The sequence below is a fragment of the Phoca vitulina genome, unplaced genomic scaffold (genome assembly GCF_004348235.1).
Source record: "Phoca vitulina isolate PV1807 unplaced genomic scaffold, GSC_HSeal_1.0 scaffold30, whole genome shotgun sequence".
In the NCBI taxonomy this organism is placed as follows: Eukaryota; Metazoa; Chordata; class Mammalia; order Carnivora; family Phocidae; genus Phoca; species Phoca vitulina.
The window spans coordinates 1,120,542-1,135,706 of record NW_022589733.1 but is presented as its reverse complement, the minus strand read 5'-3'; the positions used below and the strand labels follow the sequence as shown (position 1 = coordinate 1,135,706).

The 15,165-nt window shown below is 35.2% G+C and overlaps 1 protein-coding gene across 1 annotated transcript in view; it reads left to right on the top strand.

Moving 5' to 3' along the window:
- The window catches only part of ITFG1 (integrin alpha FG-GAP repeat containing 1), a 317,151-nt gene that overhangs the window by 92,822 nt on the left and 209,164 nt on the right, over positions 1–15,165 (top strand). The window contains exon 7 of the mRNA XM_032424181.1: positions 8,073–8,134. Coding sequence (XP_032280072.1) covers positions 8,073–8,134 — 62 coding nt within the window. The remainder of the gene's footprint in view (positions 1–8,072; positions 8,135–15,165) is intronic.

Below are 15,165 nucleotides of genomic sequence, written 5' to 3'. Positions count from 1 at the left end.
TCCCCCTGCTTGTTCCCCCTCTCTTTCTCTCTCTCTCTGACAAATAAATAAATAAAATCTTTAAAATAAATAAATAAAATTCCACTTAGTTTACAGTGTAATATTGGTTTCAGGAGTAGAATTTAGTGATTTGTCACTTACATACAACACCCATTGCTCATCTCAACAAGTGCCCTCCTTAATATAAATCACCCATTTAACCCATCCCCCACCCACATCCCTCCAGTAACCCTCAGTTCGTTCTCTTTAGTTAAGAGTCTGTTTCTTGGTTTGCCTCTCTTTTTTTTTCCCCCATTGTTCATCTGTTTTGTTTCTTAAATCCACATATGCGTGAAATCATATGGTATGCTTAGCACAGTACACTCCACATCATTGCAAATGGCAAGATTTCATTCTTTTTTATGACTGAATAATATTCCATTGTATATATATACCACAACTTCATTATCCATTCATCAGTCGATGGACATCTAGGCTCTCTCCATAGTTTGGCTATTGTTGATAATGCTGCTATAAACATCAGGGTGCATGTGCCCCTTCAAATCAGTATGTTTGTATCCTTTGAGTAAATACCTAGTAGTGCAATTGCTAGTTTGTAGGGTAGTTCTATTTTTAACTTTTTGAGGAACCTCCATACTGTTTTCCAGAGTGGCTACACCAGTTTGCATTCCCACCAACAGTGTAAGAGGGTTCCCCTTTCTCCACATCCTTGCCAACATCTGTTGTTTCCTGGACACACAATCTTTTTATCCAGAGGAAATAAGAATTCAAAAATCCAACATGCCATGTTAGTGCTGTGTAGGCAGCTGTTGAGCAATTGGCGAGTATGACATCTTTATAAATTTGTAAATAAGACATAAGTGGAAATAGTAATAAAGGATCAGAATTTTGGAATGAAAGGGACTAATGGAAGTAGGTAGCCTTATTGTATAAACCAAATGGATGCAGGCTGACTTGACTGCCCTGAGAAAAAAACATCAGGGCAAATGCAGTTCTAAAATCTGTGTTATAAAACCTTCATTCAAGTAAATTTACTTTGGAAAATATGAAAATCTTAGTGGTAATTAATGCCAAGTTCCTGTTCTCCAGTTCTTTCCATCGTTAAGTGTTATCATCTCTAATGAATTCTTTACCTTCTGGAACATAGAGGACTCTTCTAGAAGATGAAGGGTCTTCTCATATTGGAATTTTAAATCATAATGTTTGTTCACCCATCAAAACATTACAAGATTGATAACACTAAAACTGCAAATTCCCCCAGGTTCCTTAAGACTCTGACCTCTTAGGAGTAGAGGAAATATGTGACTTCAATTGAAAGATATATATAAAACACTAGAATTCAAAATATTGCTGAGACTTTGAAGATCATTAACTTATAATTACCTTGATTACATTTCTCTTAAAAATTCAACATACAAGTTCTGAAAAATAAATTTCCCATAGTAAAAATGTCAGTGAAATACATCCATTCTTCATTTGTTAATAGTCCTCTTCAAATGGAAATTATAATCCCCTTAAACATTCAATTTTAGGGTCTTACTAGGCCTCCCTCATCATTTGCTGCCAGCAGCCTATTACTTAAAGTTTATTGTTTTCACCTAAGATTCTTGTGTTCCTACACAATCTGAAATAAATAAATCCAATCTTTTTTTTTCCCTTACAACAAAAGAACTTCTGATAATGATTTGACTGATGAGGGAAGGTGGATATGGGAGTTGTTTCTTGTTTACCCAGGATTGAGGGCTTTCAGTCTTATAATGTGTGCCTGTGTTCCAGAATATGGTGTCTAAGTCTCTCTGTATCTTGTGTACACTCTCTTAAGTTTGAGGTAGCCTGAGCTCTCTGCCGAGTATAGTGAATCTTCATTTGGGGCCCAGTGCTTCAGAATGAGAAAAAGAAAGGGAAGGGAAGTCTAGATAGAAGGGTATGAACTTAAAAAATGAAATATTTGAGGGGCACCTGGGTGGCTCAGGCCGTTGAGCATCCGACTCTTGATTTCAGCTCAGGTCATGATCTCAGGGTCGTGGGATAGAGCCCTGCATTGGGCTCCGCATCCAGCGCGGAGTCTGCTTGTCCCTCTTCCTCTGCTCCTCCCCCTGCTCATGTTCTCTCTCTCGGTCTATTAAATAAATAAATAAAAATCTTTAAAAACTGAAATTGAAAAATGATTCCTAGAAATTTATACGTCTTCCTTAAACATTGTTTTGTGAATGGAGACCCATTTAAACAGGTTCCTCATTTCTTATTAAATTTAGTGCATCTGTACAGAATATGATTTGGGAGTATTATTTGACGTAGGAATATAGGAAGTAGGGTTGGTTCTCTGCCCACAGATATGTAAGCAAAGCAGTAGCCTATCAGGTTTCAATCTAGTACCTGTGGCTAAAACTGGAGCCTGCAGAAATGTTTTTGGTGTTTTGCCCTTACTGCTTAACATATTTTGAATTAGATTTCAATATTTTTAAAATATAATTTTTCGTATTTAAAAACCGTATTTCCATAACAATAATTGCCTGGAGCTAATTAGTTGATGTCTTCTTTGGTCAGTGATAGGTTCTTGTTGCTTCATCCAGGTCACTACTCCCCACCATCTCATCCATCCTGAGATCCATGGTCAGTTTTTGCGCTCTGTGACTTTTTATTGTTTGATCATCTTGATTGTACCAGGACCCATTAACTTATTTATGTCAGAGCCTCATGCCTTACAGTATGTGAATTGATGACCTCTGAACTCTGAGTACTGGTGGGAAAGGGAAGAGCCCATTTTCTTCACAACTTCAGCTGTCATGTGGACTTCAGTGTCCTTTTCTATGAGCAAGTGGAAGCAGGGAAAAGATATTTTTATTCTACACACTTATGCTCATCTTTGCTAATATAACCAGACCTAAGAAAGACTGGACAGTACTATAGAACAGATGTAAACATGAGCTTGGCATGTCCTCCGGGCTCAAGATTAAAACAGCACAAACTGTGAGACTGCTTTGAACCATTCTTTGTGGAAATACCTGAAGCTTCCAGAAAATACTAAAAATGTCTTATAAACTGTATTTTTCCAAATGAACCATAATATTTACTCCCTTGGAAATATAGTGACTTTCATCATTCAAGGAGAATTTCTTTATGCAGGAATTCTAAATGACATTATGAATACTTTTTAAAAACTTCCATCAGAATTTTTTTTTTCAAACATCAAGACTTCACACTGAAAGGATACAGTGCTGGAAATTACAGTTTTTAATCTCTTCCTTCCTGCACAGCATATCGAAAGGGTGTTAGGTGCCCATTACCATCTAACTTTAAACTTTGATCACAATCATAAAGCTTTGTTTGGATTTTTCCTAACATGGTTTAGTTCGCATAGTCAAACTTCCAATTTTAGTTTTTAGGACTCCTAAGTGGGCTTCCTTTTGATGCCAACTTTAACCAGAAGGCTTTTCATTTGAAGGGAAGGCTGTGCAGCATTTGGCAGTGTTTAAAAATGCAGTAGCTTAATCCTTTCAAGCTATGAATGGAGATAATGGAAGCAATACCATTTAATGTTTTTGTATACACTTACTCAACTATGTGTCTGTATTTTCTGGGGAAGAAAGTGCATGTGCATTGAATAGTTTCACTATTTTACTTGTTACAAGACTCTAATGAAAAAGGATTTAATTGAGTTTGGGGTTTATATCCTAAATTTTTCACTAACTCATGATATGATCTTTTGTTAAGGATTATTTCTTCAGGTGAATACCAGTGATCTCAGCTATCATCATACTGCTTCTATTAGCATTTTAAAAATTTAGTTTTCAAGACAGGAAGAATAAACCCATATCCAGAGTATGGTCTACTCCTGTAAAGGGAATTGCTGCCTCTTCTAGGATGGAAGGGATCCAATGTAATCACCTTGCCAACCCCAGCTCTTTATTCTACCCCACCCCACATCTCATTCTCCCTGCCCCACCCCTTACCCCTATCTTGTTCAAGCACTCTCAGAATATAGTCTCATGCATACTCTCCTGGCTCCTGCCACTACATGTTAGCTAGGTCCTGGACTTAATTCAGGCTATAGTTCCTTTTTCCTTTATGTGTACATCACATTCCTGGCCAGGTTATTTTGTAACTTAACCCCACTTTGTGGCCTAGTGGCCAGGAGAGAAGATGAGACAAATTGTAGGAAATCTGGAGCATGTTGCCCAATGGTAGCAGAATCTTCTCCATCATCTTTAAACAAGAGAGAACACTAGCCTTTAGGGAAAACATCATTTTCAAACGGGAGTGAATATCAGCCTTTAACAGTGAAGAGTGGGCCACTTATGCAAGCTTTGATGGCTCAGGGGAATCTGAGGGTGAAAGACTTTCAGGTTCATCACCCAGATGTTCCTAATTTATGAGTCAAGTATCATTCTTTCCCAGTTAACATAGCAGACCGGCTTAGGCTGAGAATTTAACCTTCTTGGGAGATCTTCTATTCTTACCATTAAATCCTGGTCTTAGTCTTCAGCTCATTTTTGCCCTCCTACTGCAGGAGATGAGAACCTCTTTAGATGCTACCCAGGAGGCCCTCTGACTTTCACACATGGCTTTTACTTTCTCATCAGTTGTGCTCAGCGTTTGTGTCTCTCTGCTGTTTCTTCAAGTAAGCTTAGCAATAGCCATCTAATTCCATTGTGCTTATAGTTAGTGTTTATGTCATATTTCTCAAAAAGCCTGAAATACCACACCCACTAGTGCATTCCCTTCCACCAAAATAGCATCCCAATAATACCAGTAAAATATAGTATAGCTATCTGTGCACTGCTTAACCCCACTGAAAGAATCCTTATTAGCAGCCACTTTTGAGGTGATCCAACTCCAAAATCTTAGTATTTGCTTTCTCAGTCACTTTTGGTATCAACGGTTGTAGACGGCATTTCCTGGGAAACAGACTGAAATGGAAACTAGTGTGCAAGAATTTTAATTTTAGGGAGTGCTCTTGTAGTCAGTACTGCTGGAGGAAATGGGAAGGAAGCAGATTGGGCTATGATTTAGTGTCAAATAAAAGCCTTACCAGACCTTGGGCTTCTGAATGTGCTGTGGCCCTGCAGAGTTGTCCTGAGTGATGGTGGTGGGCTCTAGCCTTTATTTCTCTGAACTGACCAGTTATTGAATACAGGCTAGTGCAGAAAGGGATTAACCTTTGGCAGGGCAGCTCTTCTCACCCAAAGCTGTTTCAGAAAGGACAACTGCATAGGGCTGTCTGCCAGCTGCATTTCCAACAAGCTGAAGGAATAAGTCTTTCATGCAGAGGAGGTCTGGGTGGCATGTCACAGCATCTGTTACAGTTTCATTGGGTACATTTCCTTTCATTATATTGTGTGAATTACTCTTACCCATGTAGGAGGGTGAGAACTTGGTTGCTTTATTGACTAAATTTTTTTTTTCTAGCTGTTATTTCATTCTTATTTCATTCAAAGTCAGAGGCATGATTTCATCTTGAATTGTTATTAATTGTCTCTATTTCTCCACATAATGAACCATTTTTTTTCTATAATCTTTTTACATAATTGAATTGTGAAATGAATTTTTTAAATCTGTTATACAAGGTACTTCCAATCCCTCATCTCACTTTACTGTATTTCAGAATCTTAATAAATAGCTCGTGAAGCTATGAAAATAGAATCCGCAAACACTGTGGTTATAGTTGTTAAATTTTCTAACTATGAATGGAAAGAGCAGAAAGCTCATAATTTATCACCCTTTATGCAAACGTATTGAGACTAGTGCAATGCCAACAGAAAAAAACACTTTGTGTTGTTTTTCCAGGAATGGTGATAGATTGTTGGTAACCACCCTCCCCTCCCTTCTAACTATCCCTGCTTGGTCATTCGTGGTAACAAAATAGCTCTTCCAATCCTACAAAGCTAGCTGGCTTATCAGGGCAACGAGCCTGTGATCCCTTGTCGGAAAGATGCCTCCTCATTTATTCTCAAATGCGTTCAGAATTTCAACACTGTAATGTTTTCAGTTTGAACAAGTTCACCTGTGTTATATAATAATAGTGTAATTGTCTGTCTTCTTTCAAATACCTCAGAGCTTGCACTGACATGGCTCTAAGTGATTCTTAGAAATCTCTGTGGCTGTTAATCCCTAATCACTTTTTTATGCTGATTACCCACATTTTCAGATAAAAACTAACAGCTTTTGAACATTCCTAAGACAGAAGTCACTATAATCAGTCATACTTATTTTTAATGAAATGCTCTAACATAAAACCCTTCTTTTCCCAAGACACTTTTTAAAGATGTAATGGAGTAACTATCTGTAGACAGTCCAAGCAAAATTGTAAGAACCACCATATATATATTACATAACTAAATACCATATATATACACATACACTCTTATATATGTCTGTAGATGTGTATATGTGTATATATGTGGTGTGTGTGTGTATGGTATCATTTAGTTGTAAAACAGTCATTCAAGCACATTATTTCCAAGTGCATAGAAACCACAGAGATACAAAAACCAATTAGGAATGACTCCTCCCCTCAAGAAGCTCAGGAAAGACAGATATGAAACTGGAATATCATAGGATCTGTAATAACCATGTCGATTGAGATATCATAGTGGAATAACAATGGAGGGAAAGCTATGCCTAGGGAGAGGAAGGGCCTCAGGAACCGTGGGGACATCACACAGCTGTAACATAAAAGGGTACTACAGAGAGTCAATTTCTTGTGAGAGAGTAGCCGGAAATGAGCATGGAAACTTAGCTAAATAGGCTTCTTCACATGGGGAGAAGAGATCCTAGAAGAGAAGGAATGAGATCAAATTTGCATTTTTATTTTTTCATCATGCTGATGGCAGTGTGGAGGATACATGGGAGAAGGAGAGGATGTTGGCTGTAGGTACATCATCTCACAAATCTCAGGTATTGTTTGGGAGTTTTCCTAGATGAGTATGGAAGTAGACATTTCATTGGGAGTGTGTGTTTGACAGAGTAAAGAAATTACCTTCATAAAAGACTACATTTGTATATCCACAGGCAAAGCATCCTTAGTGTGGTAAAAATAAATGCAGAGATTTGATATATTGGCAGAAAGAATAGTTCCACTTACTTGGAATCAGGAGTTTGAGTACAACTAATTATAACAATGAAGAAATTACTTAGCTTTCTGGGGATTTCTGTGAAAATTATTATAATTATTACATAAATTAGCTTCATTAAACTCATATGAAAGCTCTACAAAAAACACATTAAAATGTGAAGGATAGTTTTCTTAAACATATTTAATGGGGCAAAAAAACCTTTTCTTTAAAATAGTCATGGTCTACATATCACTCTGAATAATTTCCATTTTTTAAAGCACAAAAGAATAATGTTATTTTAATATTCTTATGAGTCAGCTCATCATTTTGAAATTTTATGTATTTGCTAAGTAAAATTGCCATTATGCAAACATAATAAATACTGCTACTAGAATAGATTTGCAGTTCATCTGGCTTTTGTATTAATAGGATGTTAGATTTGACTGTCAACCTATTACTTTTCAACAAATTATATTAAAAATTTTGCACTTTCCAATAAAACAAATTTTGTTTAGTTGAACTATATGAAGGTAATTCTACTATTCAAAATTTGAAATACAGTTTATTGATCATTTAACATGAGTACTAAAGATTTTGGATGCTATGATACTGTAATTTAAAATAATGCTTAAGCCCAACTATGATATATAGGGAAGCATAGCTTTTAGGTGAGAAAGCACAATGTGATTCTGATTTGAATATTTTGTTTAACATATAGTCTGCCTTAAAATACAAATGTGTAAGATAAAAAGGTTAGTACGCATAACTGCTCTTAAAAATAAAGAATGCTTTTGAGGGAGTAATACCAAATGCTCCCTTTAAATTCATTTTCCTTAATCGTACTAGTACAGGATCATCTGCTTTCTTTTCTTTGACAGGATCAAGCTCCTTAAAATATAATTTAAAATATGTTTAAGAACAACTCTATTAATAACTGTTTTTACATATTGCATTTCTTCCTGTTTTAAATGTATACATCAGTAACAAAACTTAACAATTCTATTATTTTCCTTCTAGATTTATTCCTCACGACATTGTCTGCCTCTAGTACCTTCCAGTTTGAGATATGGGAAAATGTGGTAAGAAATCTTTTCTTTGAAGCATTTTTAAATGATGGCTTTCAGTACAAGCACACAATTTTAGAATATAAAATGAAAGTAATCACTTGGTCGGTTGCTTTCAACAATAAATAAAACAACTTTAAGAGCCTTTGTTTGCATTGCTGCATTCAAACTGCTGAATATTGCTAAAGGAAATGATTCATTCAGCATCAATTCCTCTGCAGGTTTTTAGGCATGACTGCCAATTAAACCAATCAGTCTGCCCTAATGCGAATGTTAACAGGGCCCCTGCTAGGCTTGTCAGCTGTTGAGAGAGGTTACTGTCATTTAATTTGTCAGCATGATGGTTTATTGAAGAAAACCCTTTTTAAAAGACTAATTTTTCCTCCTTGCCTTCAGGCTTATATAAAAAAACAAGAACAACACACACTAAACTTACTGCCAACTTGACCAGGATTAAGGAGTCTTTCCCAATATATGTATTTTTTTAATTGCAAGGTGAAGAGTCCCAAACTGATGTCATGATTTATTTTATTTTACTTTTAGCTTGATGTAGACTATATGAAATATTAATTAATGAAGAATAGAACACTCCAGATCTTAAAGTTAAATTTCAGGCTACATAATAGAAGACAGAATTTGAGGACAGGCCAAATTGGCCAACTGACTGACATCCATCAAGTAATGGTCAAGTTTTAAACCTCACTTTCCTCATATGCAAAACAGGAATAAGAGTGCTTCATATAATGTTTGTGAAGATTAAATGAAATAATGTATGTAAATGTCAGGCACACAGTAGACACTTAACAAATTTTAATTTTAGATCTCTTGATTTCCCATCTATTTACTAATGATTGTATTTTATTCAATCCAAATTGAACCCATACCATTTTATAGGTTTTTATTAAAATACAGATGAAAAATAAGCAGATCCCAAAAAATGTACCGTACGGTTTATGGAAGGAAATTCGTTATCAGCCATCTCTTAAAGCATAGTCAGTGATGTTGGTCATGACTCAAATTTTTTCATAGAAGAAAACTCGGATGAGTGGAAAAGCTATGTGTAGACAAGATCAGGGCTTCTAAATGCGACTTCTACAGTAAGCAATTTTATCCTTTTTTTTTTTTTTTAACATGAGAAAAGGGAGAAGGACAATGAAACCAGAAAGATTTAGTTTTGTTTACTCTACTTTTTAAAAAATGCAATTATATTTGTTTTACTGATGATAGAAATATGATTGTTATATACTCAATAATTACTGTAAATTAAATTTCCCCCTGCTGGGGACATTTGTTTTTAGGTGGCCTTGGAAACAATACCTAAAGTGAATCCTGAGGTATCAGAAATGAGAAAATCAATCATTTTGATTAATCTGTATCCATCTGGAGGATAAAAAACCTCATTACACATAAATATAAGGTGTATATAAAATTATTAAGTACTTTTAAGTGTCTGATGTCCTCTCAGCCTAGGCTGATTTTCTTTTTCCCTAGGTTAGATTTTTTTTTTTTAAGTATAATTAACATGCAGTGTTATATTAGTTTCAGGTGTACAATGTCATGAATCAGCAGCTCTATACACTTCTAAGTACTCATCAGTATAACTGTACTCTTAATACCCTTTATCTGTTTCACCCATCCCTTCACCCACCTCCCCTCTGGCAAATACTGTTTTCGTCTCTGTATATAAGAGGTTGTTTTTTCTTTTTTTTTTTTTTTTAAAGATTTTATTTATTTATTTGACAGAGAGAGAGACACAGCGAGAGAGGGAACACAAGCCGGGGGAGTGGGAGAGGGAGAAGCAGGCTTCCTGCGGAGCAGGGAGCCCGATGTGGGGCTCGATCCCAGGACCCTGGGATCATGACCTGAGCTGAAGGTAGACGCTTAACGATTGAGCCACCCAGGCACCCAAGAGGCTGTTTTTTCATTTGTCTCTGTTTTCTTTGTGTGTTTGTTCATTTTGTTCTTAAATTCCACGTATGAGTAAAATCATACAAAAGTTGTCTTTCTCTGACTTAACTTCACTTAGCCTTATACCCTCTAGAGTCATCCATGTCGTTGCAAATTGCAAGATCTCATTCATTTTTATGGCTGAGTAATATTCCATTGTGTATATATACCACAGCTTCTTTATCTCTCTATGAATGGACACTTGGGTTGCTTCCATATCTTGGCTATTATAAATAATGCTGCAGTAAACATAGAGGTGTTTATATCTTCTCAAATTAGTGTTTTTGTTCTCTTTGGATTGATACCCAGTAATGGAATCATTGGATCATATGGTAATTCTATTTTTAATATTTTGAGGAACTTACATGCTATTTTCCACAGAGGCCCCACCAATTTGCATTACAATCAACACACAGAAGGTTCCTTTTTTCCACATCCTTGCCAACACTTGTTACACTTGTTATTTCTTATGTTTTTGATTTTAGGCATTCTGACAGGTATAAAGTGGTATCTAACAGCGGTTTTAATTTCCATGATGATTACTTATGTTGAACATCTTTCTAAGTGTCTGTTGGCCATCTATGTCTTCTTTGGAAAAATGTCCGTTCAGGCCCTCTGCCCATTTTTTAATCAAATTATTTGGGGTTTTGGTGTTGAGTTATATTAGTTATGTATATATTTTGGATATTAACCCCTTATTGGATATCATTTGCAAATACCTTCTCCCATTCAGTGGGTTGCCTTTTGTTTTGGTGATGGTTTCCTTTACTGTTCAAAGCTTTTTATTTTGGTATAGTCTCAATAGTTTAATTTTGCTTTTGTCTCTCTTGTCTCTCTCTTGCTTTTTCTCTAGACATATCTAGAAAAATGTTGCTACAGTCAATGTCAAAGCAATTACTGCCTATTTTCTTTTCAGGAGTTTTATGGTTTCATGTCTCACATTTAGGTCCTTATAATCTATTTTGAGTTTATTTTTCTGTATGGTGTAAGAAGGTGGTTCAGTTTCACTCTTTTTGCATGTAGCTGTGCAGTTTATGGAGTACCATTTGTTGAGGAGACTTTTTCCCATTGTATATTCTTGCCTCCTTTTTCATAGATTAATTGACCATATAAGTGTGGGTCTATTTCTGGACTGTATTCTGTTCCAAAGATCTATGTGCCTATTTTTGTACCAGTATCATACTGTTTTGATTACTACAGCTTTGTACTGTATCTTGAAATCTGCAATTATGATACCTCCAGCTTGCTTCTTCTTTCTCAAGATTGCTTTGGCTATTTGCAGTCTTTTGTGGTGCCATGCAAATTTTAGGATTGTTTGTTCTAGTCCTGTGAAAAATGTTTGTATTTTGATAGGAATTGCATTACATCTGTTAGATTTCTTTGGGTAGTATGGACATGATGACAATATTGGTTCTTCCAATCCATGAGCAAGGAGTATCTTTCCATTTGTTTGTGTCATCATCAGTTTTTTTCATCAGTGTTTTATAGTTTTCAGAGTGTGGGTCACTCACCTCCTTGGTTAAGTATATGCCTAGGTATTTTACTGTTTTTGGTGCAGTTGTAATTGGGATTGTTTTCTTAACTTCTCCTGCTGCTACTTCATTATTAGAGTATAGAAGTACAACAGATTTCTGTATATTAATTTTGTATCCTGTGACTTTACTGAATTCATTTATCAGTCCTAGTAGTTTTTTGGTTCATTTTTAGTTTTATATAGAAAGAGTGTTACGGCATCTGCAAATAGTGAAATTTTACTTCTTCCTTACCAATGGATACCTTATTCTTTTTCTTGTCATACTGCTGTGGCTAAGATTTCCAGTACTATGTTGAATAAAAGTGGTGAGTGGACATTCTTGTCTTGTTCCTGAGCTTAGAGAAAAAGCTCAGTGTTTCACCATTGCATATGATATTAGCCGTGGGTTTTTCATATATGGCCTTTCTTATGTTGATGTATGTTCCCTCTAAAACTACTGTGTTGAGAGTTTTTATCATGAATAGATATTGTACATTCTCAAATGCTCTTTCTGCATTTGCTGATATGACTACTAGGTTTTTATCCTTTCTCTTGTTAATGTGATAATATCACAATGATTGATTTGCATGTATCGAACCACCTGCGCATCCCTGGAATAAATCCCCTTAATCAAGGTGAATGATTTTTTTTATGTATTGTTGGATTCAGGTTGCTAATATTTTGTTGAAGATTTTTGCATCTGTGTTCATCAGAGTTATTGTCCTATAATTTTCATTTTTTGTAGTGTCTGTCTGATTTTGTTATTAGTAATGCTGGCCTCATAGAATGAATTGAGTGACTTTCCTTCCTCTTCTATTTTTTTAAAAAGTTTGAGGAGAATAGGTATTAACTCTTCTTTTAATGTTTGGTAGAATTTACCTGTGAGGTCATCTGGTCCTGGACTTTTGTTTATGGGAGTTTTTTGAATACTGATTAAATTTCACTACTGGTAATCAGTCTGGTCAATTTTTCTATTCCTGATTCAATTTTGGGATGTTACAGGTTTCTAGGAATTTATCCATTTCTTCTAGGTTGTCTAATTTGTTGGCATATAATTTTTCATAATGTTTTCTTATAACCCTTTGTATTTCTGTGCTGTTATTTCTCCTCTTTCATTTCTGATTTTGTTTATTTGAGTTCTCTCTCTTTCTTTGGGAGCGTTGCTTTTTGGATGAGTCTGGCTAAGGGTTTTTCAATTTTTGTTGATCTTTTTAATAAACCAGCTTCTGAGTCATTGATCTGTTCTATTGTGGGTTTTGTTTTTTTTTATTCTCTATTTCACTTATTTCTGTTCAAATATTTGTTATTTCTTTCCTTCTACTGGTTTTGGGCTTTAGTTCTTTTTTCTAGGTCCTTGATGTGTAAGGTTAGGTTGTTTATTTGAGATTTTTCTTGTTCCTTGAGGATTCTGTTGTTATAAACTTCCCTCTTGAGACAGACCGTAAGAGACTCTTAATCTCAGGAAATAAACTGAGGGTTGCTGGAGTGGAAGGGGGTGGGAGGGATGGGGTGGCTGGGTGATGGACATTGGGGAGGGTTATGTGTTTTGGTAAGCGCTGTGTATTGTGTAAGACTGATGAATCACAGACCTGTACCTGTGAAACAAGTAATACATTATATGTTAATAATATAAATTAAATAATAAATTAAATTAAATTAAAAAATAAACTTCCCTCTTAAAACCACTTTTGCAACATCCCAAAGATTTTGGACCATTGTGTTTTTATGTTCATTTGTCTGCATGTATTTTTTTATTTTCTCTTTGATTTCTTCCTTGACCCATTCATTGTTCAGTAGCATGTTATATAGCCTCCATGTATTTGTGTCCTTTTCAGATTCTTTCTTGTGACTTATTTCTAGTTTCGTATTGTTGTGGTCAGAAGAGATACATGATATGATTTCAGTCTATTTGAATTTATTGAGACTTGTTTCATGGCCCAGTGCGTGATCTAATCTGGAGAATGTTCCATGTGCCCTTGAAAAGAATGAGTATTCCACTGCTTTTGGGTGAAATGTTCTGAATATATCTGTTAAATCTATCTAGTCCAACATATCATTCAAAGCTGTTGTTTCTTTGTTGGTTTTCTGTCTGGGTGATCTATCCATTGATGTAAGTAGGCTGTTAAAGTTCCCTATTATTGTATTCCTGTTGATTTTTCCTTTATGTCTGTCAGTAGTTGCTTTATGTTTTTAGGTGCTAGAATGTTGGGTGCATAAATATTTACAATTGTTAGATCCTCTTTGGATTGTTTCCTTTATCATTACATAGTGTCCTTCTTTGTCTCTTGTTTTTTGTTTTTTTTTCACTTGCATTTACATGGTAAATGTTTTTCTATCCCTTCTCTTTCTGTCTACATGTGGATTTAGGTCTGAAATGATTATCCTATAGGCAACATATAGATACATCTTGCCTTTCTATCCATTCTGTCACCCTATGTCTTTTAGTTGGAGTATATAGTCAGCCCATTTACATTCAGTGTAATTATTGATAGGCACATACTTACTGCCATTTTGTTACTTGTTTTACAGTTGTTTTTGTTTTTCTTCTCTGTTCCTTTCTTTTATTGTCATCCCATGTGGTTTGATGGGGTTTTTTAGTGATATGCTTAGATTACTTCCTCTTTATTTTTTGTGTATCTATTATAAATTTTTGATTATGTGATTACCATTAGGTTCATGTATAACATCTTATGCATACAATAATCTGTATTAAGTTGATGGTCACTTAAGTTTGAACCCATTCTAAAAACACTAAATTTTTACTCTGCTCCCCACCCCACGTTTTCTATATATGATGTCATACATTACATCCTTTTATTTTATGAATCCCTTGACTGGTTTTTATAGCTATAATTGATTTTACTGCTTTTTTCCTTTAACCTTTGTACTGGTGTTATAAGTGATTAATCTAATGCTTTTATTTTGTTTGTATTTACCTGTGAAATCTTTACTCTCATAATTTGCTTACTCCTAATTGTGGCATTTTCTCTCCACTCATAAAACTCCCTTTTAACGTTTCTTAGAAGGCTGGGTTAGTGGTGATGAAAACTCCTTTAACTTTTGTTTGTCTAGGAAACTTTTCATCTCTCTCTGTCTTCTGAATGATAACCTTGTTGGGTAGAATATTCTTCATTGCAGGTTTTTCCTTTTCAGTACTTTGAATATATCATTCCACTTCCTTCTGACCTATGAACTTTCTGCTGAAAAATCAGCTGATAGCCTTATGTGGTTTCCCTTGAATGTAACTGGTTTGGTTTTTTTTTTTTTTTTTCTTTTTTTTTTTTCTCTTGCTTTTAAAATTCTCTCTTTATCAGTACTTTTTGCCATTTTAATTATGTGTATTGGTGTGGACTTCCTTGGGTTGATTTTGTTTGGGGGTCTCTGTGTCTTCTGGATCTGGATGTCTGTTTTCTTCCCTGAATTAGGGATGTTTTCAGCTATTATTCCTTTAAATAAATTTTCTGCCCCTTGGTCTCTTCTCCTTCTGGGATCCCTATAATGTAAATGTTATTACACTTGATGATGTCACTGAGTTCCCTAAGTCTATTCCAATTTTTTATTATTCTTTTTTTTATTTGCTGTTCAA